The 25,748-nt window shown below is 45.9% G+C and overlaps 1 protein-coding gene and 1 long non-coding RNA gene across 2 annotated transcripts; one reads left to right on the top strand and one right to left on the bottom strand.

Moving 5' to 3' along the window:
• Nucleotides 1-19,706, top strand: LOC118893058. Its single transcript, XR_005019403.1, has 3 exons — nt 1-136; nt 16,700-16,847; nt 19,101-19,706. It is a non-coding gene; the product is annotated as an uncharacterized LOC118893058 (long non-coding RNA).
• Nucleotides 16,892-25,376, bottom strand: CCDC105 (coiled-coil domain containing 105). Its single transcript, XM_036848209.1, has 7 exons — nt 24,693-25,376; nt 23,046-23,150; nt 18,767-18,965; nt 18,213-18,379; nt 17,982-18,077; nt 17,780-17,893; nt 16,892-17,240 (listed from the first exon to the last, which is right to left on the bottom strand). The coding sequence occupies exons 1-7, from the start codon at nt 25,374-25,376 to the stop codon at nt 16,992-16,994; spliced, it is 1,614 nt and encodes a 537-aa protein (XP_036704104.1). The 3' UTR covers nt 16,892-16,991.
• Between the last annotated feature and the right edge of the window lie 372 nt (nt 25,377-25,748).

The following is a 25,748-nucleotide window of genomic DNA, read 5'->3' as shown; positions in this document are numbered from 1 at the left end:
GATGGCCAACATCCATGACCTGGATGGCAGCTGAAGACTCTAACTTGATCTCGCTAGCTTGCTGTGTGACCTGGAAAAGCCCCTGCCACGCCCCAGTACACCTGCCTCTTCACTATACACAGGGAGATTGGCTCTGGTAAGCCGTTTGGTGTTTTGGAAACAGCATGGTGTGTGCACCGTATGTCTTTTTCGTGATGAGGGTGGAGGAAAGGAGGAGGGAAAGAGGTGGTCATAAACCGATACTGTCAATGACCTGAGCTAAGTCTTCTGGGGAGGGGCCAGGCTCACACCGCTGTGGGAAGCAATGACTTAATAGCAATGAATGATGCTTATTGTGCTATTAATGAGGCACGAGATGAAGATACAAAAGATTAATTATCAGGTATTAGTGCCATGAATAAGCAGAAATGGCAACTGTGGTTACTCTTGCAATGAAGAGTCACAAATATGTTTTTGCGTTCAGAAATGGGTGAAGAAAGAGATAGGAATGATATTTTTAGGCCAGCACAAGATCACTTCTCCACAGAGGGACAGAAATGAAGTCCCAGTGCTGTCAGCTACCTGTCAACTGATAGGACATCTTGAATCTCAAGGGGATCTATTGATGAGATACTGAGTCCTTCTGGGGTTTTTCCACCAGAAGTCGAAATGTCTATGTGAAATCAGATCTTCCAAATGCTGATGTCATGAAGCGCTCCTGATTGTGGGCAACATATAGAGCTGCTTCTGCCAGGGGGATGTTTAATGGTGTTACACAAAGAGTGTTTTTTCCTAACTGATTTTATTAAACACTGAGTGTTTATTACCTAACTGATTCATGTTCATGTTTCAGGTGACAACTTTAATGTTTAATGGTGTTACACAAAGAGTGTTAAAAATGGGGAGACCATTTTTAGGTAGGACTTCCTTCCTTCCTCCCTCCTTCCCTCCCTCCCTCCCTCCCTTCCTTCCTTCCTTTCCCCCCTCCCTTATTTCCTTAATTCCTTTTTTTCTCCCTTCCTTCCTTCCTCCCTCCCTCCCTCCCTCCCTTCCTTCCTTCCTTTCCCCCCTCTCTTATTTCCTTAATTCCTTTTTTTCTCCCTTCCTTCCTTCCTCCCTCCCTCCCTCCTTCCTTTCTTTTCTCCTCCCTGCTACATTTATTAACTGCCTACTATGTCCCAGGCATAGTGAATATAATGGAGAAAAATTAGATATGATCCATGCTGTCTTGGACCTTACATTTATTGAGTGGAGACAGTCATTAGCAAAACAAACACACTAATGAATACATAATCAGGAGTTAAAATAAGTATGCTGAAGGAGAGAAGTATGGTTCTCTGAGAACTTAGACTAACTGAGACTACTAAGGGATATGGGAAGACTTCCTTGAGGAAGAGACTTGCTTGAGTGGGGATCTTCCAGGCAGAGGTGTGGGATGGGGGTGACCATGAGAAAGAGTGGCTTAGCTATGGAATCAATGAGGACAAAAGGCCCTGGGACTGGTGAGGAAGCCAAAGGGAGGGTGATGGGGGAGTGGTCCAGGGCGTGAATGGACACGGAGGGGCAGAAGCCAGCCCTACAGATTTCTGGCCCAAAGTGACTCCTCCAAATGGAATGTAATAGGATCTCACCACCTCAACCTCCAGTTGCTGCAGGTCGTAGTGTCAGAACTCAGAAAGATAAGTAGCTCCAAGACCACCAAAATCAAACCCAGAGAACTCTCTCCTCAATTTATAAGGCTTTAGGCTAGGCAGTTTTTTTGGTTTTGTCTTGTTTTTATTGAAGTACAGTTGATTTACAATGTTGTGTTTGTTTCAGGTGTACAGCAAAGTGATTCAGATATCTATATATCTATATATCTATATCTATCTATATCCATCTATCTATCATCTATCTATCTATCTATATTCCTTTTCAGATTCTTTTCCCTTATAGGTTATTACAAAATATCGAGTATAGTTCCTTGTGCTATACAGTAGGTCCTTGTTGGTTATCTATTTTATATATAGTAGTGTGTATTTGTTAATCCCAAACTCCGTATTTATCCCTGCCCCCCTTCCCCTTTGGTAACCATAAGTTTGTTTTCTATATCTGTGGGTCTATTTCTCTTTCGTATGTAAGTTCATTTGTATCTTATTTTTAGATTCCACATATAAGCGACATCATATAATATTTGTCTTTGTCTGGCTTACTTCACTTAGTATGATCATCTCTAGTTACATCCATGTTGCTGCAAAGGGCATTATTTCATTCTTTTTTTATGGCTGAGTAATATTCCATTGTATAAATGTACCACATCTTCTTTATCCATTCATCTGTAGATGGACATTTAGGTTGCTTCCATGTCCTGGCTATTGTAAATAGTGCTGCAATGAACATTGGGTGAGTGTATCTTTTTTTTTTTTTTTTTTTTTGAGTGTATCTTTTTGAATTGTGGTTTTCTCTGGGTATATGCCCAGGAGTGAGATTGCAGGATCATATGGTAACTCTATTTTTAGTTTTTTAAGGAACCTCCAAACTGTTCTCCATAGTGGCTGTACCAATTTACATTCCCACCAACACTGTAGGACGGTTCCTTTTTCTCCACTCCCTCTCCAGCATTTATTGTTTGTAGACTTTTTGATAATGGTCATTCTGACTGGTGTGAGGTGATACCTCATTGTGGTTTTGATTTGCATTTCTCTAATCATTAGTGATGTTGACCCACTCTCCTTTTTATTACCTAACTGATTCATGTTCATGTTTCAGGTGACAACTTTAATGTCAGCTTTTTTAGGGCAACCTTTTATGACCTGCCTTCTCCCCACTGGGTAAGGACTTCCTAGTTTTATGCATCCATTACACGTTGGTCTTCTCCTTTATAAAACTTCTGATTACTCAGGTCAGAATCTGTCCTGTCTTTTTATGGAGTGCTCACTGTGTGCCAGGAACTATCTTAAGCACTTTAAATGGATTATCCCATTTAATTCTCATAGCCCTGTGAGGTAAAAACTATTATTATGAACATTTTAAAAATGGAAATATAATTGACATACATTATATTTGTTTCAGGTGTACAACGTAATGATTCAACATTTGTATCCATTGCAAAATCATCACCACATTAAGTGTAGTAACCATCTGATTATGACCATTTTATATTTTGAGGAAACCGAGGCATGAAGAGGTTAAATAAGCTAGCCAAGGTTTTCCAGTGAATACTCGGCAACACCAGAGTTTGAATGGATTTCTGACTCTAGTGTCCATGTTCTTTACTAATTCCTGCAGCATAGAAGGACGAGAGATAAGGCTGGAAAATTAAGCAGGGCCCTCCCAGGGCAAGATGGCTCTGCTATTTCCAGGCCACTCTGACACTCAGAGCTTACCCCAGAAAACAGCGATCATTAGGTCTCATGATAGTTCTCACCAAATAGGGTTATGATGGTTTGCAGGGAAATGTAAGGATTGAGTCAGTAGGTGACTCAGGTGATGAACTGGGGAAGGTGGGAGCAGAAAGCTGATTAGTGGTGCATGGCTATGCTTCTGGAGCAAAGCGACAAAAGGGGCCTTGGACTTCTGCTAACACAAGGTGGGAACTGAAAGGAATGATATATTTTTTTAAAAAGAAATTATTTGTTTATTTATTTATTTTTGGCTGTGTTGGATCTTCGTTGCTTTCTCTAGTTGCAGTGAGCGGGGGCTACTCTTTGTTGCAGTTCGCGGGCTTCTTATTGTGGTGGCTTCTCTTGCTGCAGAGCACGGGCTCTAGGTGCGTGGGCTCAGTAGTTGTGGCACGCGGGCTCAGTAGTTGCGGATCGTGGGCTTAGTTGCTCTGCAGCATGTGGGATCTTTCCGGACCAGGGCTTGAACCCATGTTCCCTGCATTGGCAGGCGGTTTCTTAACCGCTGCACCACCAGAGAAGCCCAGGAATGATATTTTTAAAAGTGTGTTATTTAGAAAATGTTTGGCTGTCATAACTGGCTTAAGACATAGAAGATCATTGGGAACTCTACTCAATATTCTGTAATAACTTATACGGTAAAAGACTCTGAAAAAGAATGGATATATGTATATGTATTACTGAGTCACTTTGCTGTACACCTGAAACTAACACAACATTGTAAATCAACTATATTCCAATAAAAATTAAAAAAATAAAAATAAAAGATAATAGATAATAAAAAATTTACTTCTTGTGTTTTGTATTCATTTACCAAAATTTATAATATTTATAATGTATTTGTTGTTTTGACCAATTAAGCACAAATAAAAATAGTTGTAATAAAAAAGAAATAGAAGATCTTTTTTTATTTCATGTGAAAATAGAGATAGATGGCGCAAACCTGGAATGGAAGCTCAGCAATCACCAGGGAGCGAAACTCCCTCTATTTTGTTGCTCTGCTTCCCTCAATATGCAGCTTGTATCTTGTGGCCCAAACTGGTTGCTCCAGCTCCCATCATCACATCCCACATTCCAGTTTGCAGGAAAGAGGAAAGGGGAAGGGCAGGGCATGTTCCTTTCCTTTACAGGAATGATTGAGATATTTCACATATCACTCTACTCATGTCTCATTGGCCAGAATATAGTTCCATAGCCATACCTAGCCTCTCAGGATTCTCCGTGTCCTCCCAGCCCATCCTCAGTTGAGATCTTCCTTCTCAAGGATCTAGTGGTGTCCTGGTTCCTACATGTCAAAGCCATAGCCTCATGGTTTGATTCCTCAGACTGACTGCAGCTCTAGAAAATGAATGGAATCATGAAGAGAGTTCTCAACAGGGAGTCGGGGGAATTCAACTTTAGCCCTAACCTTCTACAAGCTCAGTGTGAGACCTGAGACTTGCGTCGAATTGCATCAGATTTCTGGGTCTTACGTCTCCATTTGTAAATGAGGTGATTTAATCCCTTTCCATGTATTGTATCATCCCTTCTAGGTTCCAGAACATTCCTCACCATCTTCCATAGAATTCCATGGAATCTGGTGGGCTGACTAATGTGGGGATGCTGGTAGGCATGGCTGACCCCTAGCCCAGTTGGTTGCCAGGCCCTGCCTAGTGTAGAGGCTGCCAGCTGCTGGTGGGCTGGGTTGGGTCTCAGCATGGCTGGCTGCATGGCCTGGCAAGTCCCGGTCCTGGTGTCAGCCTGCTGGTGAGCGGGGCTGGGGTGGAGAGGGTTCAGTGCTGGTATCCACTAGTGGGCAGAGCCAGGTCCTGGGGTCTCTAGCTGTAGGTCCTGAGGATCCCGTAGTTGGTGTTGGCCCACTGGTGGGTGAGGCAGCATTTCAGGGCTAGTGATGGACCACCGGTGGATGGGGCTCGATCTCGGCTTGGCTGGCTGAGCAGATGTCCTGGAGCTGGTGTCACCTTGGTGGTCAGGACTGGGTCCCAATGTGGCTGGCTGAAAGGCTCAGGGTCCCAGGGCTCACTTCCTTCTTCCTTTATCCTTCCTGTTTACCACGGGTGTGAGGAGGACAGCCATCGTGGAATACAAGGTGAAAGCCATAGCAAGGTAATCATGCAGACCCCTTTCTCATTCCAGGCCTAGACTGCAAACTTTAAATTTTACCTTGCTACACTGTTGTGCTGGGTCTCTGTGGTTTAAAAAACAAATCCATAATCTAACTAATACAGAATTTGGTACCAGGAGAAAAGTATTTCCTCAACAGAACCCCAAATTTATGACGTTGGCTTGGTATAGTGATTCTCAATCAGCAGCAATTCTGCAATTCTGCCCTTCCACCTGGGATATTTGGCAAAGTTTGCAAACATTTTAGGTTGTCTTCAGTTGGAGGGAGATGTTACTGGCATCCAGTGGGTCAAGGACACTGCTAAATATCCCACAATACACAGGACAGACCCCCAATGCAAAGGATCATTTGGCCCCAAATGTCAACAGTGCCATGATTGAGAAAACCTGGCTTAGCAGGAAGTGGTGAGGATGCATGTATATATGCTAGAAAGCTAGTCACTCATGTTCTACTGTGATAAAACATTTGGTAAGGCTGTTAATTACAATGTGTGCAGTGCCTGTGGCTCTAGAGGAAATGGTTTTTAAAAAACTTAAAATGTCGGAGTGTGTGGACTACTTCTTGCCGCTGTCAGCAAAGTCGTATAAAAACAAAAGGTGGACTCAGAGTGGAGCCAGCCAGTGTGCTGAAGGAGAAAACATCATGCTGAATGAAAGAAGCCAGACACAAAAGGTCACATACTGTATGAGTCCTTTTATGTGAAATGTCCAGAAGAGGCAAATCCACAGAGGCAGAAAGTAGATTAGTGGTTGTCAGGGGCTGGGATGAGGGGGGGAATCTGTAGTAATGGCTTAACGGGGACGGGGTTTTATTTTGCAGTGATGAAAATGTGTTTGGAAGTAGATAGTGGTGATGGTTGCAGAACACTGTGAATGTAGGAATCAAAGCTCTGCTGAAGGAGAGTTTGATGAGGGAGGGAGAGAAAGAGAGAGAGAGGGGGTCATCTTTAAAGTTTAAGCATATTAAGTATGTTTAGATGAACTCATTGGCTATAGTTATTCCTTACACATGGAACTGACCAGAAATCAATAGACTGAAAGTCTACTAATTTTTTGAGAGAATTTTATTATTGAAGAAATTACAAGTGTGTTTTTTTGTCAAAAAGCCTATAATTGTTCAAACCCCAAAACATCCTCTGGCTCTAAATCTACACTAGCAGGAAATGACCTTTGAAATGTGCACCCTCCCTCCTCAAGTTTCCATCTCTTACGCCCACTTAAGATATATTTTGGGAGAATGATGGGCAAGGAAGACCTCTCAGAGGCAAAGCCAGGAGTCACGGAGGACAGTGGGTAAGGAAATTTCTCTAAAACAGAAGAATGAAGTGAGAAAGTGAAACGTTCAACCTACCATCAGCTTCTCCCTTTTCCCTTCATGGCTAAACATGCACATCACATAGCAACGTCAGAAAAACACCTCGCATCCTGAGAAAACCACCCCTGAGTTGCACCTTGTCTTTTCTTAAATCACTCAAAAGTTTTGCTTAGTACTAAACCCACAATAGACTAAATATTGGGACCTGTGTTAGGCAGCTTCTGACATTGTTTCCAATGGTCCCCACCACCTGGTATGCACTCCCTTGTGTAACCTGTTCACCTTGAGTGTGGCTAGACCTAGTGACTCAGTTCTAATAAATAGAATATCTTGAAAGCAATGGGGCGTCGCTTCTGAGATTAGGTTACAAAAGACTGTAATTTTTGTCTTGCTCTCTCTGACTCGTCTCACTTGCCTTCCTTTTCACACTTTGATGATGGGAGCTGCCAGGTTGCAGAGACCCATGTGTCAGGGAACAAAGGGAGGTTTCCAGCCAATAGCTTGTGAGGACTGAATCCTACCAGAACACTGTGAGTAAGCCTGGAAGCAGAGCATCCCCCAGTAGAGCTGTCAGATGAGACCACAGCCGCAATTGACATCTTGACCTCAGCCTGGTGAGAGACTTTTGGACAGAAAACTGAGAGATAATAAATGTCGTTGCAAGCCACTGAATCTTTGGGTAGTTTGTTACATAGCAATAGATAACTAATACACTGTATGTTGCTGACTCCTTAAAAGAAAACAATGTATTGCTGATTTTTTGCAATGCTGACTCCTACACGTAACCACAATAAGGAATTGCTATTCCCCCCCAACAATTAGAATACTGAACAAAATAACCACACTTTTGTGGGTTTAGCTTTTAAATACATATCAGTATTAATTCTGAGAGCCAGTCCTCTGAAGGGGTGACTTCCTTGCAAGTTAAAAAGAAAAAGTTCTCAGCTCTCAAATTTAATCGAGTTTTGCTTTCTACCACTAAAAAATGAGATATAATTGACATCTAACATTGTGTAAGTTTAAGGGGCACGACATACTGATTTGATACATTTATGTTTCAATGGGATTGCCAGGGTAGTGTCAGCTAACCCCTCTGTCGCATTACACAGTTACAATTTCTTCTAGTGGTGGGAACAAGGAAGATATATTCTCTTAGGAAGTTTAATGTTTATAATACAGTTGTCTGTAATTACTATACTGTGTATTAGATCTCTAAGACTTACTTATTTACTAGCTGCACATATACGTCATTAAACAACTTCAGTTTTTCTTGAACAAAAGGAGCCTACTTGATTGCCAGAGAAGAAAGTCTTTAATATTCTGCACAGAAGAATTTGTCATTTGGTAATACACATGATTGTGTTAACTCTTCTCCCCATTTCATAGGGGGGGTTTTAAATCACCACTCTCCTGTTGAATCCCCACACTGATTATCTGATGTGTATGGGGCAGATAAATCACTGTTTGGTTTACTAACCACAAGAACACGAGTCACTGCATTTGGACCTGATGGAGAGAACTGCTCATTGCTCAGAAGTCCTAGAGTCTGAGGTAGAAGTATTTATGAAAGGATCTTGGGGTGTTAGCCAAAATTGAAAGAAGGACGAACTGAAATAAAGACTCCCAACATGTTATATTTCCTTCCAGGATTTGATCAAGAATTTTTGACTTTGCAAATTCATAGGAGCAGAGAGTAAAATGGTGGTTGCCAGGGGCTGGGAAGAGGAAGAAATGGGAGAGGTGTTGGTCAAAGCATACAAACTTTCAGTTATGCAAGGCGAATAAGTTCTGGAGATCTAATGAACGGCATGGTGACTATAGTTAACAATACTGTATCGCGTATTTGAAAGTTGCTAAGAGGGTAGATTTTAAGTGTTCTCACCACACACACACAAAGAAGAATATAGTAACTATGCCAGGTAATGGTTGTGTTAGCTTGATTGCGATGATCATTTCACAAAGTATACATATACCAAACATTAAGTTGTACTTGTTAAATAGATACAACTTTTATTTGTCAATTAGTCCTCAATAAAGCTCTTAAGAAGACAGAATTTTTGACTTTGAAGATGACTCTGAGAGGCATTTAGTTTAGTCCAGGTTTTCTCAATCTTAACACAGTTAACTGTTTTTGGCCAGCATAATTCTATGCCATGGTGGGGGTCTGCCCTTTGCCCTGTAGGACACTTAGCAGCACCTCTGGGCTCTCTAGATGCCAGGAGCATCCCCTACCTCTTACCTCCTAGTTGGGACAACCAAAAATGCCTCTAGACATTGCTGAATGTCCCCTGGGGGCCAGAATTGCTCTTAGTTGAGAATCTCTGTTTTTATCCAAAAACAGAGAACTACTGAGAACTTTGTTGAGAACTACTGTTTTAGTCCTATGTGACTCTCCTCAGTACATTTTTTTTTTTTTTCAAGCTGGTTGCTTTTTTTTAAAGTACAACATTGGCTCATAAGTGATGCCTGTTCATGAACAAATCACATGTAACACTAATAGCATAAGCTGTAAAGTTTGAAAAAGGCTTTTGAGGGGTTGAATGCTGAATTTAGTCCTATGTGACGCTCCTCAGTTTTTTTTTTGTTTTTTGTTTTTTTAAAAAATATATTTATTTTATGTATTTATTTTTGGCTGCGTTGGGTCTTTGTTGCTGTGCGGGTCTCCTTGTTGTGAGCGGCGGCTACTCTTCGTTGTGGTGTGTGGGCTTCTCATTGTGGTGGCTTCTCTTGTTGTGGAGCACGGGCTCTAGGTGCGCGGGCTTCAGTAGTTGTGGCTTGCCGGCTCCAGAGCACAGCCTCAGTAGTTGTGGCACATGGGCTCTAGAGCGCAGGCTCAGTAGTTGTGGCCCAGGGGCTTAGTTGCTCTGCGGCATGTGGGATCCTCCCTGACCAGGGCTCGAACCCGTGTCCCCTGCATTTGCAGGCGGATTCTTAACCACTGCACCACCAGGGAAGGTGGTGGTGCTTGTGAATTCAATGAGTTACCACCGAATCGTATACTTTAAAATGGATTATTTTAAGTCATGTGAATTTCCCCTCAATAATAAAAAAAGAACATGAGTTTTTACTATTTATGGAGACCTCTCTACTACCAGGCACTGGGGTAAATGATATACAGTATCACCTCAATGAATCCTGACAGCAACCTGTTGAGAGAAGTAATTCTGTTATCATAGTTTTACACAAGAGAAAACTGAGGTTCAGAGAAGTTAAACAAGTTGCTTAAGGTAACACAGCTAGGAGGGATCAAGCCCAGGTCTGCCTGTCTCCCCAGCTGATGCTGTACTGCTTCCTCTGCCAGTCTCTTATTTTCCAGGAAAACTGGGAAGATAATACGGGAGCTAGCAGAGTCATGGTGAACCAGCTAATTACAAGGAAATCTTTATGTTTCTAAAATTGAAAATTAAATAAGGCAACACACATAGAAACACTCTGCAAACTTTAAGTTAATCCACTTGTTCATTGATTCATGTAACAAGTATTTACCCAACGTTTGCTATGTGCCTGGTACTGGGGATACAGAGGAGTAAGACAGATATGATCCCTCCCTGCAACAGATGTTGGTGCCACACCCATATCTCCTTGGCACCATCCCCATACACACTACACTGGCCTTCCCAACTGCTAGCCCCTTCTGCTCCCTGCCTGAAGGCTGTCTCTGGCCACTGAAGCTTGCTTGGTCCATGCAAAGGCCAGAAGCACAGCCCCCAATCTATGACTGACTAGAGTTGATGGATAAGTACCCCAGCCTCCTTGCTCCTTGGTTGGAATAACTCTGAGATGCATGCTCTCCACAGTCTCTGAGAGGTCCCCAGCAGGACTGAGCCTCAGTTGCCCATGGTGGTAATTTGTTTAACACCTGTTACCGGCTGCCTTCTTTTCCCTGCACCACTGCCCTGCTCCTATCCTGGGACTTCCTCGAATTGCCTTCCAGATAAATTTCTTACACTTGAATTCTTGTTTTCAGGTCTGCTTCCAAGAGCTCTAAAAATAAGGCAGTACTTCAGGGGCTTGATAGTTACTAGACTATCACACACAAATGGGACAAGAATTATAAGGAAAAGTGCAGGGTATTATGGAAGTGTATATATAGGGGTTTGATCCAGTCTGTGGAACCAGGGAAACTGATGGTACTAGACTGGAAAAGGGGTAGGAAGAGAATTTTCTTTTCTTTTTTTCCCCTCAATGCAGCTTCAAGTAGCATTCTTAGAAACATCTTTATAACAAGAGTTCTTAAACACTTTTCTACATGCTTTACAGATGGCTATAACTTTAATTTACTGATATAACACTGTCTTCAAAGCAGCTTGCAAGTAGCATTCTTAGAACCATCTTTATAACAAGTGTTCTTAAACACTACATGAACGGCAGAATGGGTATAAGTTCCATTCACTGATGTAGCACTGTTCCCAGTGCAGCTTGCAAGTAGCAGTCTTAGAGACATCTTTATAACCAATGTTCTTAAAACTTGTCTACATGCATGGCAGAATGAGTATAACTTCCATCCACTCATATACCACTGTGGGAGAGAATTTTCTAAGCAGAGGGAGTAACGTGTGCAAATGCTTGGGGGCAAGTCTGAAGCGTGGAAGAAACTGTGGTAGGCTGCATAACGCTCACTTCCCCCACCTCCCCTAAAGATGTTCATGCCTAAATCCCTCAAAGCTGTGAATATGTTACCTTACTTGGTAAAAGGTACCTTGCAGATGTGACTGAGGATCTTGAGGTGGGGAGAGTATTCTGGATCACCCAGGTTGGTCCTGTGTAATCACAGGTTTCCTTACGAGAGGCAGGCAAGAGGGTCAGAACCAGAAGAAGATATAATGACCCAAGCAAGGAGTTAGTGTCAGATTTAAAGACGCTGCTGTGCCTTTGAAGATGGAGGAAGAGGTCACAAGTCAAGGAATGCAGGCAGCCTCTAGAAGCAGGAAAAAGCTAGGAAATGGGTACTCCTTCAGAACTTTCAGAGGAATCATGGCCCTGTGGACACCTTGACTTTGACCCAGTGAAATCCAGTTTGGACTTCTGACTTCCAGAACTGTAAGATCTAAATTTGCATTGTTTTAAGCCACTAAGTTTGTGGTAGTTTGTTACAGCAGCAATAGGAAGCTCACACAGAAATAAAAATGACTGAAGCGCCAGGTGTCAGAATATGGTGGGGGAGTTGCATGAGACTGGGGGGGGAGCGGGTGGTGAGGTCAGATTGATATGGTCTGAATGTTTGTGCCTCCCCCCAACTTCATATGTTGAAATGCTAGCCCCCCAAAATGATAGAATTAGGAGGTGGGGCCTCTGGGAGGTGATTAGATCATGAGGGTGGAGGCTTCATGAACGGGATTAATGTCCTTATAAAAGAGACCCCAGAGAGCTCCCTGGCCCCTTCCACCATGTGAGGACACAGTGAGAAGGTGCCTGCTATGAGCCAGGAAGAGGGTTCTCACCAGAATGCGACCATGCTGCCACCTTGATCTTGTGCTTCCCAGCCTTCAGAACTGTGAGCAATGGCTGTCTGTTGTTTATAAGCCATGGCTGAGCTGTGTTTGTGTATCAGGGGGAAACACGGCAACAGGAGGCCCAGTTAGGAGGTTGTAGGACCATCCAGGCAAGAGCTGATGGTGCCTTAAACTGGAAGGTGAAGGGGATACATGGGGCAGGGGATGGAGGAAAACAGATGGATTCAAAATTATTAGGAATCAAATCAACAGGGTGTTTGATTGCAAACAATACCCCCTAGTTCTCAGCATAGTGGCTGGCTTCAGTTAATGCTACTGAATGATGTTGATTGAGCGACTAAATGAATGACAGGGATACACCCAATGTCCAAGGGAGAACTTGCAGGCCCCAATTATGGTTTTCATGGGCCTGAGGAACTTTCACCTTCATGGACCCCTTCCTCTGTAAAAAAGGATAAAAAAATATTTAAAAAAAAATTTTATTTATTTAAAAATATTTATTTATTTATTTATTTAGGCTTTGTTGGGTCTTAGTTGTGGCATGCAGGATCTTTCATTGCATCATGAGGGCTCTTCATTGCAGTTCACGGGCTTCTCTCTAGTTGCGGCATGCGGGCTCTCTAGTTGTGGTGCGTGGGTTCAGTAGTTGCAGTGCATGGGCTTAGCTGCCCCACAGAATGTGGGATCTTAGTTCTCCCACCAGGGATTGAACCAGCGTCCCTTGCATTGCAAGACAGATTCTTAACCACTGGACCAGCAGGAAAGTCCCTAAAAAATCATTTAAAAACTGCATTTGTATAACTTATATGAGGTCACTAGGGTAGTCAAAATCATAGGGACAGAAAGTAGAGTGGTGGTTGCCAGGGGCTGGGGGAAGGTGAGGATAGGGGATTATTGTTTAATGGGGGTAGAGTTTCAGTTCTGCAAGATGAAAAGAGGAATGAATGGCTGGTGATGCTTGCATAACAGTGTGAATGTCCTTAATGTCACTGAACCAGACACTTGAAAATGGTTATGATGGTACACCTAAAAGAGTTAATTTTGCTGTATTTAAATTATACCTCAGTAAACCTGACTTTAAAAAGAAAAAAAAATGGTTATGATGGTAAATTTATGTTATGTGTATTTTACCACAATTAAAAAATTGAAAAAAATCCTGCATTGGTATAAAGATAAGTATAATCCAGGCGGAAGTTATAATTTTAATAATTTAAATATTTATAATATTTTATATAATCATATACGGCATACAATATTGTACATAGTGTAAATATATTATATACTTATTTTTATATAGTTGTATGTTTCTTCTGACTTTAAAAGAAATTAAAAAGAAAACATTTTCGTGGGTCCCTCCACTAGTCTCTGCTGTGGCCAATGCAGAAGTCGGCCCTGGGAAGTTGGTAGCAGGGAGGGAATGCATATCAAACATGGTGTGCCTCAGACTCATTAGAAATGCAAATTCCTAGACCTTGTCCCCTGAGATTCAGATTCTGTAGGTCTGGAGTGTGGCCCAGGAATCTGTATCATTGAAGGGCACTGTAGGTGTTCTCACGCAAATGACACCTGGACCATTCTTTGGGGGCAGTGCAGTATCCCCATGTGGGGCAACCCCATACCTTTAAAAGTCCAGACTTAACCCCTCACTTGCTGGGTGGCATTTTAAGTCTTGCCACTGCTCTATTTCTTCATCTCTAACATGGGGGTGATAACATTCACCTTTTAGTGTCACTGAGAGGCTCCCTGGGGGCCCACAGCTCGACTTAGGGGCGGCAGCCAAAATCTCAGCTCCGAGGCAACTGAGGGGATTGTACAAATGCTGTTGGGGAGTATTGGGTGAGCTGAGGTGACAAACTGGGTCTGTGTCGGCTAGGATGAGGGTGGCAGGTTGCAACCCAGAGGGTAAGGCATTGAATGCAAAGGGAGTATTTGCATCCCCATGTAAGGTTTCTGGGGAAGATGGATGGACAAAGATGCAGACAAAGGGGACAGTCCCCAGGCCCAGGAAGGACCTGGAAGGGGCTCAAAAGTCAGAAGGGTGGTGATGGCTCTATACCCCAGGAGGATGGATGGACTGTGCCAATGTGCTCCCTTTCTCTTTTGTTTTGACCATTAGAGAACAGTGGCCAAGAGAGGAAGAGGGGATAGAGGCATTTATTCCCCCAGCATCCACATGGCATTTCCTTCCTTCTTGCACTTAGGAACACCAGACAGTACTTTTCTCCTTCTGACCACCTTGCCCCTTCATACTTACGAGTGGCAAATATGGCTCCTCACAATAAGTAACACCTTGGGTACTGTGTTATCCCTTGAGGTTTCCCTACATCCTGCCTACACCTCTGCAAATACAGTCCATTCTCATTATTCATGGAGGTTATGTTCTATAAAGTTGCCCAAATACTGAATCATCACTCCCAGGAGAAACACAAAAAGTAGATTCTTGTGAGCCTCTGGTCCCATTTTTGTCAACTGATCAATACATAACCTTGTCTTATGTGTGTTTCTGCTTAAAGATGACTTATTTAATTATATATTGCTCAATAAAAATATTATACATTAATGTGAGTCATTAATATTGAACTCAAGGGCAACAGCGCTCTAACTTATGCCTGAAGTGAACCTGTGTAACACACGCATTTTCTCTGTAAGGCACGTGTCAGCCTTCTTGTACTTAGCAACACGAGACAGCACTTTGGCATGATGATTAGGAGCTGTTTAAAACAGTGAAATCACCAGCGAAAAGCCCAAAAATACAAAAAAAAGTGCCAAAAAGTAGACTCGAAAAGGACACTTGTTTAGGGATGAGACCTGAAACAGGAAGGCAGAGCCTTGCCTTGCTGTACCTTCTGGGATTGTGTGGTCCGGACGCAAAAGTCTTCTACAGCTCTGTGCACGCTCTCAAATGATCGGGGAAGTGCCACGGTATTGGGGGTTTCGAATAAACTTGAGTGAGTTAGGTGAATTCACAAATACAGAATCTTTGAGTCATGGGGATCAGCTGTTGTTTCTTCGTTAAAATTCCTTCAAATTGTGTGTGCTATCTGCTTCCTGTTGGCATCCTGATGGGTACAGGGAGGAAGTGCCTGAAGAACATTCCCAGGGAAATTAGAATCCCAGGGAAATTAGAACCCCAGGGAGCCGCTGATGATCCCCAGGCTGTGCAGTCCCTCTTGAGATAAGGGAGCTGGCTGTGATGCCCAAGGACTCTGAGTCAGATACTGCTGGTTTGAACCCCCAGCCCCACTCCTCAGCTCTGTGATCCTGGGCACGCAGCTCTCCCTTTTTTCTGTGTATTTTCCTGTCAAACGAGCATAACTTGCTCCATCTACACTCGGTTGTCATGGTGAGCCCATGGATGATTGTCGTCTGGAGCAAGAGAGAGCGAGCATGGATTCAGACCCAGGTTTAAATCCTGCTTTGTCCCTTGCTGGCTCTATGACCCTGGGCAAATGATTTCACCTTCCTGAACTTCATTTCCTTCTCTGTAAAATGTTGACTGGGCTCGGTTGTGACCATGTGACTTTGCCAAAAGGGTAATACACGTGAGGGCGATTTTTAGCATATGCATGGCCAGTCTCATGAGAGAGGAATCATGTGTGATTTGGTCCTTGCTGTATCCCCAGCACCTAACACAGTCCCTGGCATGAAGCAGTTGCTTGGGAAATATTTGTGGCTTGAATGAACACCCCTTATTCTATGTACACCACACGCTGGAATCTTCCTATGAGAGCAGGTGATTATCACAGCTTGGTGTGAAGAGTTCTGTGATGGGAGGGTGTCCAAGAGAACAGAGAGGAGAAATTGAACTATGCCTGAATGGGTGGGTGCAGTCAGGTGGGCTTCCTGTAGGAGACCACACTAGAGCTGCATCCAAAAGGAAGATATTGGCTGCACTTGATCAACTTGTGAGCTCCCTGAGAGCAGGGACCATGTCAGCCTTGCTCACTGCTGCGCTCTCAGCACCTGGTTCAGAACCCAGCGCTTTATAGGGGCTTAATAAAGGATGCTGTGAATTTTGAAGTATCCCCTCCCCCAGGTAAATGGAGAAAAGGGCAGTGGGAAGCAGGCAGGGCTCAATTCCACCTCTGCACTGGAGTTGCTTGGGGTCTGGGAATATAAACAGCCTCCACTAGAGAGAGCTCCAAGGGAAGCTTCATCCCTGTGTGTGTGTGTTTTGTCAGGAAAGGCAGAATCCGAGTTCTGCTTAGAGAGCAGGCTGTAGAGTTAGGTATTAAAATGCCAGCTCTTCCACTTACTAGCTGCATGACCTTGGGCATCTGCTTAACCTCACCGTGCTTCACCTTCCTTAACTGTAAAATGGGAATAACAATTCACCTGCAGTTGAGGATATTTTATATGCAGCCACCATTCTGTAGGTCTTAAATGTATGAACTCCTATCCTTATGACAAGGCTTCGAGGTTGAATGCTGTAATTCTACATTTTACAGGCTGGAGACACTGAGGCCAGAGAGGAACAGTGACTTGCCTAAGGCCACACAATCTGAAATCGGGGAGCCAGCATTTGAACCCTAGAAATATGGTGGCCAAATCCATTCTATTAACTTCCAGGATACACGACCTATAAAGTGTTGTAGGGTAAGTGACCAGTAGGTGCCTAATAAGTAGTAATTATTAGGTTATTTTTAATTATAATTCTGCTAGAGGGAGCTCGGAGAGAGGATGGGTCAGGAGAGAGGGAGGGCCGCTGGGCTGTGGCCGACTGGGGCGACGGTGCGCCTGTCACTTGCGGGCGATGCTGGACTGCGCGCGCGGCGGCGTGCGTGGGTCCCGGTCGTTGACCAGGCGCTGCGCCTGCTCGTAGCACACGTGCGGGTGCCGCTGGCGGAGGCGCAAGCGCACCACGCTGTAGTCCACGTCCTGCCCGATCTTCTTGCAGTTGAGGCTCCAGGTGAGGTTCCTGCGCATGGAGAGCAGCTCCTCCAGGTTCTTTTCCACATGCGAGATGCGGCGCTGCAGTTTGTCAGTGCCCTGGAGACGGGGAGGGGCCGTGTCGAGAGACAGGCGAGCCGCAGCGAGGCGCTATCTGGGATGCGAGGACACACCTGGGCCAGGTGTGCGTGTGAAAGGACAACAGCTGAAGAGGGGACGGGCCTCAGATTGCGGGGGGGGGGGAGCACATCTGAGTCGGGTGTGCGTGTGAAAGGGCCTCGCCTGGGAAGGAGCACAGCTAGGAGGGGCGAGCCTCGAAGGGGGTTGGGAGTTACACACCTGGGCCGGAATGTACTTGGAAAAGGACCTGTGACAGGGCGGGTATGAAGGAGGGGATGCACCTGCAGTTGAGGGGAGGAGCGGACCTTGGACAGAGTTGGAGCTGAGGTTGAGGGGACTTATTTGAGACAGGTGTGGGTATTGAAGATCATCCTTCTGGTCGAGGAGTTGAAGGACTCACAGACCTGAGTGAGGGGGTCTGACCTGGGCTAAGTATGCTTGAGAAAGGAGTCTTACCAGGGCAGGGCCACGCCTGGAGAGGGTGGGCAGGCGCGGAAGGGGGAAGGACAGGGGCTTACCTGGGCGAGGCGCGTGGCCTCCGGGAGTTGGGTGCCCACGTGTCTCTGATACATGCGAACCAGAGGTCTGTCCAGTTTCTCTCGAGTCTCCAGGTGACTTTCTGACAGAGGACCCTGGCGGAGTGTGGTGCGTAGAGCCGTGAGGCCCAGCCTACCCGACGCCCCTGGCCGCATCCCCGCAGACCCTTTTCCCAAACCATACCTTGACGAGGCCGCGGGTGATGTACATCTCCTGGTTGAATTTCGTGCACCGGTGGATAGTTCCCCTCATTAGTCCTAAGGTCATGTTCAGCCTATCCTGGGTGGGTGGGAGCACAGGGAGAATCACATCGGCTTCCTGTCCCCTCTCCTCCTGCGTCCCCCTTCTCCCTCCTCGGTACCATAGCATCCTAGACTCCAGCCACCAACTCGGAGCGGCGCCGGCGGGGCCCACCTTCAGCTCCAAGGTCTCGCGCATTTTCTGCGCTAGCGAGGCGCACACGCGGTCGCTTATCTGCTGTTGCTGCCCTCGGATGTCCTCCTCGTTCTTTGCCATATCTAGCAAAGCGTCCTTGGACTCCATTAACAGTCGCTTGGCTTCGCACAGCGCCGCGGCGCACTCTGACGGAGTGGGGAGGGGGGACGCGTGTGGGGTGTCAGGGTCTCCTTTTCCCAACCCTGGCTTTCTGCGTCCCCCTCTCTGTTCTCAGGTGGTGGTGGGCCCTGGGCAAGGGGGCTTTACTGATGGACTGGGAGAAAGTCCAGGGGAGGGGCCAATAGCGGGGTTAGTATGAGTAGCGTCAGGGAGTGACTGAACGAGTCGGAGTGTGGGAAGCAGGAGTGCGCAGGGGAAAGAGCTAATCAAGAACGTGCGCTCTGCTGGAGACCGGCAGCCCTCTCTCTTGGTCAAGGGGGGCAGTTACCCGGGGAAGGCGGCAGCCGAGAAGTGGGGGAGAGGTGGGTACCAAGAAAACCCACTATAGGGGACTCCTTTCTGTGGGGTTTTACCTGGGGTATAGGTGCCCACAGGGTCTGGAGGCGGGGTTTTCAGGCCCTGAGTGCGAGGGGTGGGAACACGGGAGAGGTTCACCCAAGAGTGGCGGCCCGCCTGCTCCAGAACCTTGTCCAGCGGCTGGTTCATTAGCTCCACAGCTTGGAGCCTCTCCTTACAGCAGAAGACCAGAGTGTCGCGGCAGGAGGCCAGGGTCTGGGAGCGAGGAAGGAGAGAGAGGCAGAGGTCAGTTGTAAGCTGGGAGATTGGGGGAAGTGACCCGTGATCTCTCAGCTAGCGGCCGCAAAGTGTTTCTGCCTCCAAATTGACTTTCTCCATTTCTTGTTGCAGCCGGAAAGGAGCAACCCGTTTTCAAGTGGAAGCTCAGACGCCCAATACTCTCAGCCTCTGTCCAGAAGCCTTCAGTGGTCCCTGGGTGGGGAGTAAGGAACAGTAGAGGCAGGTGGCAGCTTTCCTGTTCCCAGTATTAGCTGCTTGGGTTCTGTGCCTGGCTCTGCTCTGGCACCCTGAGAAAGCCCCTCCCCCATCAATTTCCCCATCTGTGAAGTGGAGAGGTATTTAGCTGTACCTACACTTTGGTCTTCTTGTGCCATCCCTTCTCCTCAATTGCATTCAGGGCTTATCCCACCCCGACCCCTAGTCTCCAGGTCTCCCTTCCTCTTTTCTACTCAGTATGAAGCACCCTCAGCTGTCTTCAGAGTTCCTCTTTCCAGGCTCTACTGCATCTGGACCTCCATCCCTACCCAAATCCTACTTCCACTATTATAAAATATATTGCATTCCTTAGATATTTGTGATTATTTGAAAGTCATATTAAAACAGAAGACTTCATATATATATCCATATAAACACCACATTCATCAAAATATAGAATATTTCCATCACCTCAGAAATTTCCTTGATACCCTGTACCTCTTTCCCACTAAGCTGCCTAGTAGATTAGTTAAGGGCTCAGTAAACTACAGACTTTGGACTGGCCATCTGGTTTTGTAAATAAAACTTCATTGGAACTTGGCCATACTCATTCACGTACATATTGTTTCTGGCTGTTTTTGTGCTCCACTGGCCAAATTAAGTATAGATCTTTCTCGAGTTACGACGGGGTTACATCCCAGTAAACCCACTGTAAGTTGAAAATAGTATGTTGAAATGCATTTAATACACTTAACTTACCAAACATCATAGCTTAGCCTAACCTACCTTAAGCATGCTCAGAGCACTTACATTAGTCTACAGTTGGGCAAAATCATCTAACACAAGGCCTATTTTATAATAAAGTGTTGAATATTTCATGTTATTTATTGAATACTGTACTGAAAGTGAAAAAAGAATGGTTGTATGGGCACAGAATGGCTATAAGTGCATCCGTTGACTATTTCATGTAATTTATCGAATAATGTACTGAAAATGAAAAAAGAATGGTTGCATGGGTACAGAATGGCTATAAGGGCGTCAGTTATTTACCCAGCGGCTGACTGGGAGCTGTGGCTCACTGCTGCTGCCCAGCGTCATGAGAGAGTATCGTACTGCATATTGCTAGCTGGGGAAAAAATAAAAATTCAAAATTTGAATTACAGTTTCTACTGAATGTGTATCACTTTTGCACCATCATAAGTTGAATCACTGTAAGTTGAGGACCATCTGTAATTGTGACAGAGACCGTATTGCACACAAAGCTTAAACAATTTACTACCTGACTCTTTAAGAAAAAACTTTTGAAATTTAGAACTTCATAGAAATGGAATCATACAGTGTGTACCTTTAATGTCCAGCTTCTTTTGCTGAATATCGTATCATTGAGATTCATCCATTTAGGTAAAAAATGGATTTAAAAAGTCTTTCATTCACTAATGAATTCAAATATTCATTAAGCCCTTCCTGTATGCTGGGCAGTGTGCCAGGTGGCAGGGATGCAGTGGGGAAAAATGATCCAGTTCCTGACCAAAGGAAGTGAGAGGGTCAGCATGTGCAGATAAGATTGGATAGTGAGTGAATCAGAGAAATGGGGATTATCGGAAAGGGTGCATGGGATCAAAAGAGTTTTTTTTTTTATTGTGGTAAAATAGACATAGAAATTTGCTAAGTAAACCATTTTAAGTGTACAGTTCAGTGGCATTAAGTATATTCACAATGTGCAACCATCACCACTGTCCATTTTCAGAACTTTTCACCATCCCAAATAGATCTGTATCCATTAAAGGATAACCCCCCATTTGTTCACTGGTGAGAATGATCAAATAAAGAAAGAAATATTGATGATGCAGGAGAAGGGGAGAAGGTAGGTTTGGCAGGTAGACAGAATTATAGGACTGGCACAGGATCAGTGGTTTCCATGCACTGGGGTCATTCATTGAGAATGAAGAAAGAGCAGGGGGTTGGAGAGATCTGAAGGAAGAGAAGGTATGAAATAACTTGCACAGTGGGACAGCAAGCCTTCCAGGGACACATGGTGAGATCTCTGGGAAAGCTCTGAGTGTCAATTTGAGATCTGAGTTCATGATTTTAAGTTGAAACATGTCTATTTGGTGTGAACATTTTTCTCCTGGGTTTATATCTGTCTGTCTTTTCCCACCTCCCAATTTCCCTTTCTCTCTTGCAAGCCCTTCCCTAAGGGGGCCACAGGGTCTTCTCCCTTGTCTGTTTCAGACTTCCTTGAAGGATTTTTCAGGATCACCAGATTTAAAGGAATATGACAGCGGCCTGGGGGTGCCGTAGGTTGAGTGCAATTAAGGTTCAGCACCACGGACAGTAGGTGCACCAGCTCCTAAATCCTTTCCCCCAACTCCACTCTCCCAACCCTGGCCGGTCCCTTCTTTGAATGCCCCTATAATATGAACTCCTTGAGGGCAAGGCCAGCTCTGTACTGTTCACAACTTTGTCCCCAATGCCAAGCACGGTGGTTGGGACACCAGGGTACTGGATTAATATTTGTCAAATGGAAGAGTCAAAAGTACACATAGGCTCTGTGAAACATAACTACTCTCCCATCTCCATTAGTGATCTCATAAGAAAATCCTTGTTGCAAGAGTGAAGGATTCACTGAGAGACCATCTCTGGCTGGAGCTGACAGAGACGAGCACATAGTACAGTGTAAAGAGCTCAAGACGTCTGAGTTGAATCATGAGGAAGTTCTCCCACTTCTGGGTACATATCCAGAGGAAATCAGGACCTCGAAGAGAAATAGCTCCCATGTACATTTCAGCATTATTCACAACAGCCAAGACATAGAAACAATCTAAATGTCTGTTGACAGATGAATGAATAAAGAATATGTGATATAATATAATATATAATACAGTAATATAATAATAGTAGTAATTACCAGTAATAACAACATTACTATATTATATTAATACTATTACTATACTAATAATATATAGCAATAATATTAATATATTATGTAGATATCAATATATTATAGTATATAATAATATGTAATATATAATGAAATATTATTCAGTCTTAAAAAAGAAGGAAATCTTGCCATTTGTGACATCATGGATGAACCTGGAGGATATTATGCTACGTGAAATAAGCCAGATGCAGAAACGTCTCGCTTATATGTGGAATCTAAAATAGTCACATTCAGAGCGGGAGAAAGTAGAATGGTGGTTGTCAGGGGCTGAGGGGAGAGAGAAATGCGGAGATGTTGGTCCAGGTGTACAAAGTTTCAGTTATGCAAGATGATTAAGTTCTGGGGACCGAATGTCACTATAGTTAACAATACTGTCTTTTATAATTGAAATTTGCTAAGTGTTCTCACCACACACACGAGGTGATTATGGTGGTTATTTCACAGTGTACACATATATCAAACCCTCAATTTGTACATTTAAATATATACACAATTTAAATTTGTTAACTGTATCTTGCTAAAGCTGGAAAAAAAAGACACCTGAGCTGAAACCACAGCCCTACCACTGGCTAGCTCCATGCCTTGGGTGAGGCCACGTCTTTCTGAGCCTCAATTTCCCCATCTCTAATGAGGGGAGCATAGTTCTATTTCACAGGAGGGTTTTAAAGACCTAATGACTGCACAGGGCTTGGCACAGAGGGGGATGTTCATTGCTGTTTTGAGGCCCAACTCCAGCTCTCAGAGCTCCAGTCTTTCCATTCCATAAAGTGGAAATACAGTGAATGTCAGGTCAGGGTGGGGCGGCTGTGTGGGTTGAGGGATTTGCTGTTGCTACAGTCCCCAAGGTTAGAGCAGTTTGCCCATTAGGTGGCCAAGGGTCCCCCTGCAGCTCCCTTAAAGGGGCCCCAGGTATTCCCAACCTTGAGCAGGGCCTCTGATTTTTCCATATCTTTCTCCATCTTCCTCTTCATTCTCTTTAGTTCCTCTTTCTCCCAGGTAAGCATCCTGTCAGCTTTGTCAGGGATCTGGAAAACAAGGAGAGAATCTTTTTTTTTTTAAATTAATTAATTAATTAATTAATTAATTAATTAATTTATGGCTGTGTTGGGTCTTCGTTTCTGTGCGAGGGCTTTCTCTAGTTGCGGCAAGTGGGGGCTACTCTTCATCGCGGTGCGCGGGCCTCTCACTATCGCGGCCTCTCTTGTTGCGGAGCACAGGCTCCAGACGCGCAGGCTCAGTAGTTGTGGCTCACGGGCCCAGTTGCTCCGCGGCATGTGGGATCCTCCCAGACCAGGGCTCGAACCCGTGTCCCCTGCATTGGCAGGCAGATTCTCAACCACCGCGCCACCAGAGAAGCCCGAGAGACTCTTTCACACCTTTGGGAGAGGGCTGGAGGGAGAGTTCTCCTTCCAGGGTAGTAGAGGGTTTGCCAACCTCATAAACTCTGGCTTTGGGGAATGGAGTTGGGGGCACTCTCGCCTTTTGGGGATCTCACTCTCTGAGAAGGCTTTACCTTTTAGGGGGCTCTCACTTGGGGTAGGTCTTACCCTCTAGAGAGCGGGGCTGGGGGCTTCTCCCTTTTACAGGTAGGAGCCCAGTGAGCTGGGATGGAAGTGACTTAACCTGGGGAAAGGTCATCATCACTTTCTGGGGCTGAGGGTCCCCCTTCCTTGGTGATGGTCTTATCTTCTCTCCCTGGCTAGAAGTGGAGGAGTCTCATCATAGGGATGATGAGGGTTTGCCTTCTTGAGGTCTCTCTATCTGGATCTGGGGGCTGGGACTAGGAATCCCCCTCTGTGGGTGGGGTCTCATCTCTCCCCAGGGAGGCTGGAATATTCTCCCCTTTTGGGGTGGGGGTCTGGGGTTTCACTTTAGGGGGAGGATTTCACCAGGGCTGGGACTAGGGGTCTCACACTTTCCCCCTGGCTAGGGGCTTAAGTCTCAGGTGCAGGGGCTGGGAGTCCAAGGGTCTCAATCTTTAGGCAAAATCTGCTCCTTTCCCCCTGGGTGAGGCCCCGGGAGGGGTTCTCACTTGCTGAGGCTGGTGGGGGACTTTGGTTAGGGTTTTAAAAATAAGCATTTTGAGGAGAGTTTCATCTGGGTTGGGACCAGGACATCACCCACGCTGCTCAGCTGGGGGCTTCGTGTGTGTTTTCAGTGGGACTGGGGCACTGAGGGTCTCATGCCTGTGGGAGGGTCTCACCCTCTGCGCCTACGGACTGGGTGGGTGATTTCATGTCTGGGCTGGGGGTTGTAGATTTTACTCTTTGGGAAGGATTTCATCTAGCCTGACTCAAGGGTCCCACCTTCTCTCCCTGGCTGGGAGACTGGGATAGATTCCCCCTCTGGGGCAAGGGGCCTGAGAATCTCATCTCTTTGGGAGGATCTCCGCCTCTGGCGCTGGGAACAAAGGCACCTCATCTTGGGGGTATTTTCTTGTGCTCTCACTCAATGGAGCTGGGACGGGTTGGAGAGTTCTCTCTATAGGGTGGGTTTTGCCCAGGCTGAGCATCTGGGAGCGGAGGCCTCAGTCTTTGCGACTGGGCTGGGGGGAATGGTGGTCCCACCTTCTCAGACTTGGGCCGGTAGCCCCGCAGCTTGACGCTCTGCTGGTTAATAAGCAGTGCCTTGCGCACTTCGCTGAGCCTGTGGTCGGTAGCCTCCCGCTGGCGCTGCAGCAACCGCAGCTGCCCATTGATCTGGTGCTGGGCGCGGCTGAGGCGGGCGGCAGTGAGGCGCGCCCCACGAGCGTGCGCGTGCACCACCTCGGCCGTCTGCAGGGCCCGCGCGTCGCGGTGTATGGGCAGCGGCAGGCGCGCGTGCCAGGCAGGCGGCTTCATCTTGCCCTTCCACAACGTAACGCCCTCACCCGGCGGTGGCTTCTCCATGGTGCTGCCACCTTTGAGCATCTCCACGCGGAAGCGCCAGGGCAGGATGTAGGCGGCCCGGCAGAGGTGGCGCGCCACGTGTGGGTCCCGCACGCTGTCCTTGGGTTGCCACATGGTCACCGCCTCTTGCCCACAGCGGTCGGTCAGCTGGTGCGCCTTCTGTGTCAAGGCCTTGGTCGCCTCGCGCCATGCTGGAGGCCCAACACGCGTGTCCTGGCTGTGCTCAACCGGTGGTATCAACACGGGCATGGTCCCTGCTTGGTGTCCTCGCCTGGCCCGAGGTCCTCTCCAGGAGGGACTAGGGACCCCCAACGACACGCAACTCCTTCCTGGCCTGAAGAGTGAGTGAAGCAGAGCACCCATCACCATGACGACCGTGGCAACAGCGCAGGCAGAGTTCCAAAAGTGGGGGAGGGGAAAGGCTACAGGGAAGGGTTGGATGGAGTCTTTGCTTTGGAGCCAGGCAGAGGTGGCTTGGAATCCTGGCTCTTTGAGGAAACGGACCTCATCTAGCCCACCTCTCACTGTTGCTTCTTACCCTCCAGGAACACGGGCCTTCTTCCAGCTCTGAGGACATGCTAAGGTCTTTCCCACTTCAAAGTTTAGATTTGCTGTTCCTTCTGTGTAGTATACTCCTTTCCACCTCCTTCCCATGGCTGGCTCCTTTTCAGTCTTCAGAACCCAGCTTAAATATTACCATCTTAAAGGAGTCTTTCCTTAGTGCAATATCTAAGC

This window comes from Balaenoptera musculus, chromosome 3, assembly GCF_009873245.2.
Source record: "Balaenoptera musculus isolate JJ_BM4_2016_0621 chromosome 3, mBalMus1.pri.v3, whole genome shotgun sequence".
NCBI classification, from domain to species: domain Eukaryota; kingdom Metazoa; phylum Chordata; class Mammalia; order Artiodactyla; family Balaenopteridae; genus Balaenoptera; species Balaenoptera musculus.
The sequence above is the reverse complement of the archived record's forward strand: the minus strand, read 5'-3'. Positions and strand labels throughout refer to the sequence as shown.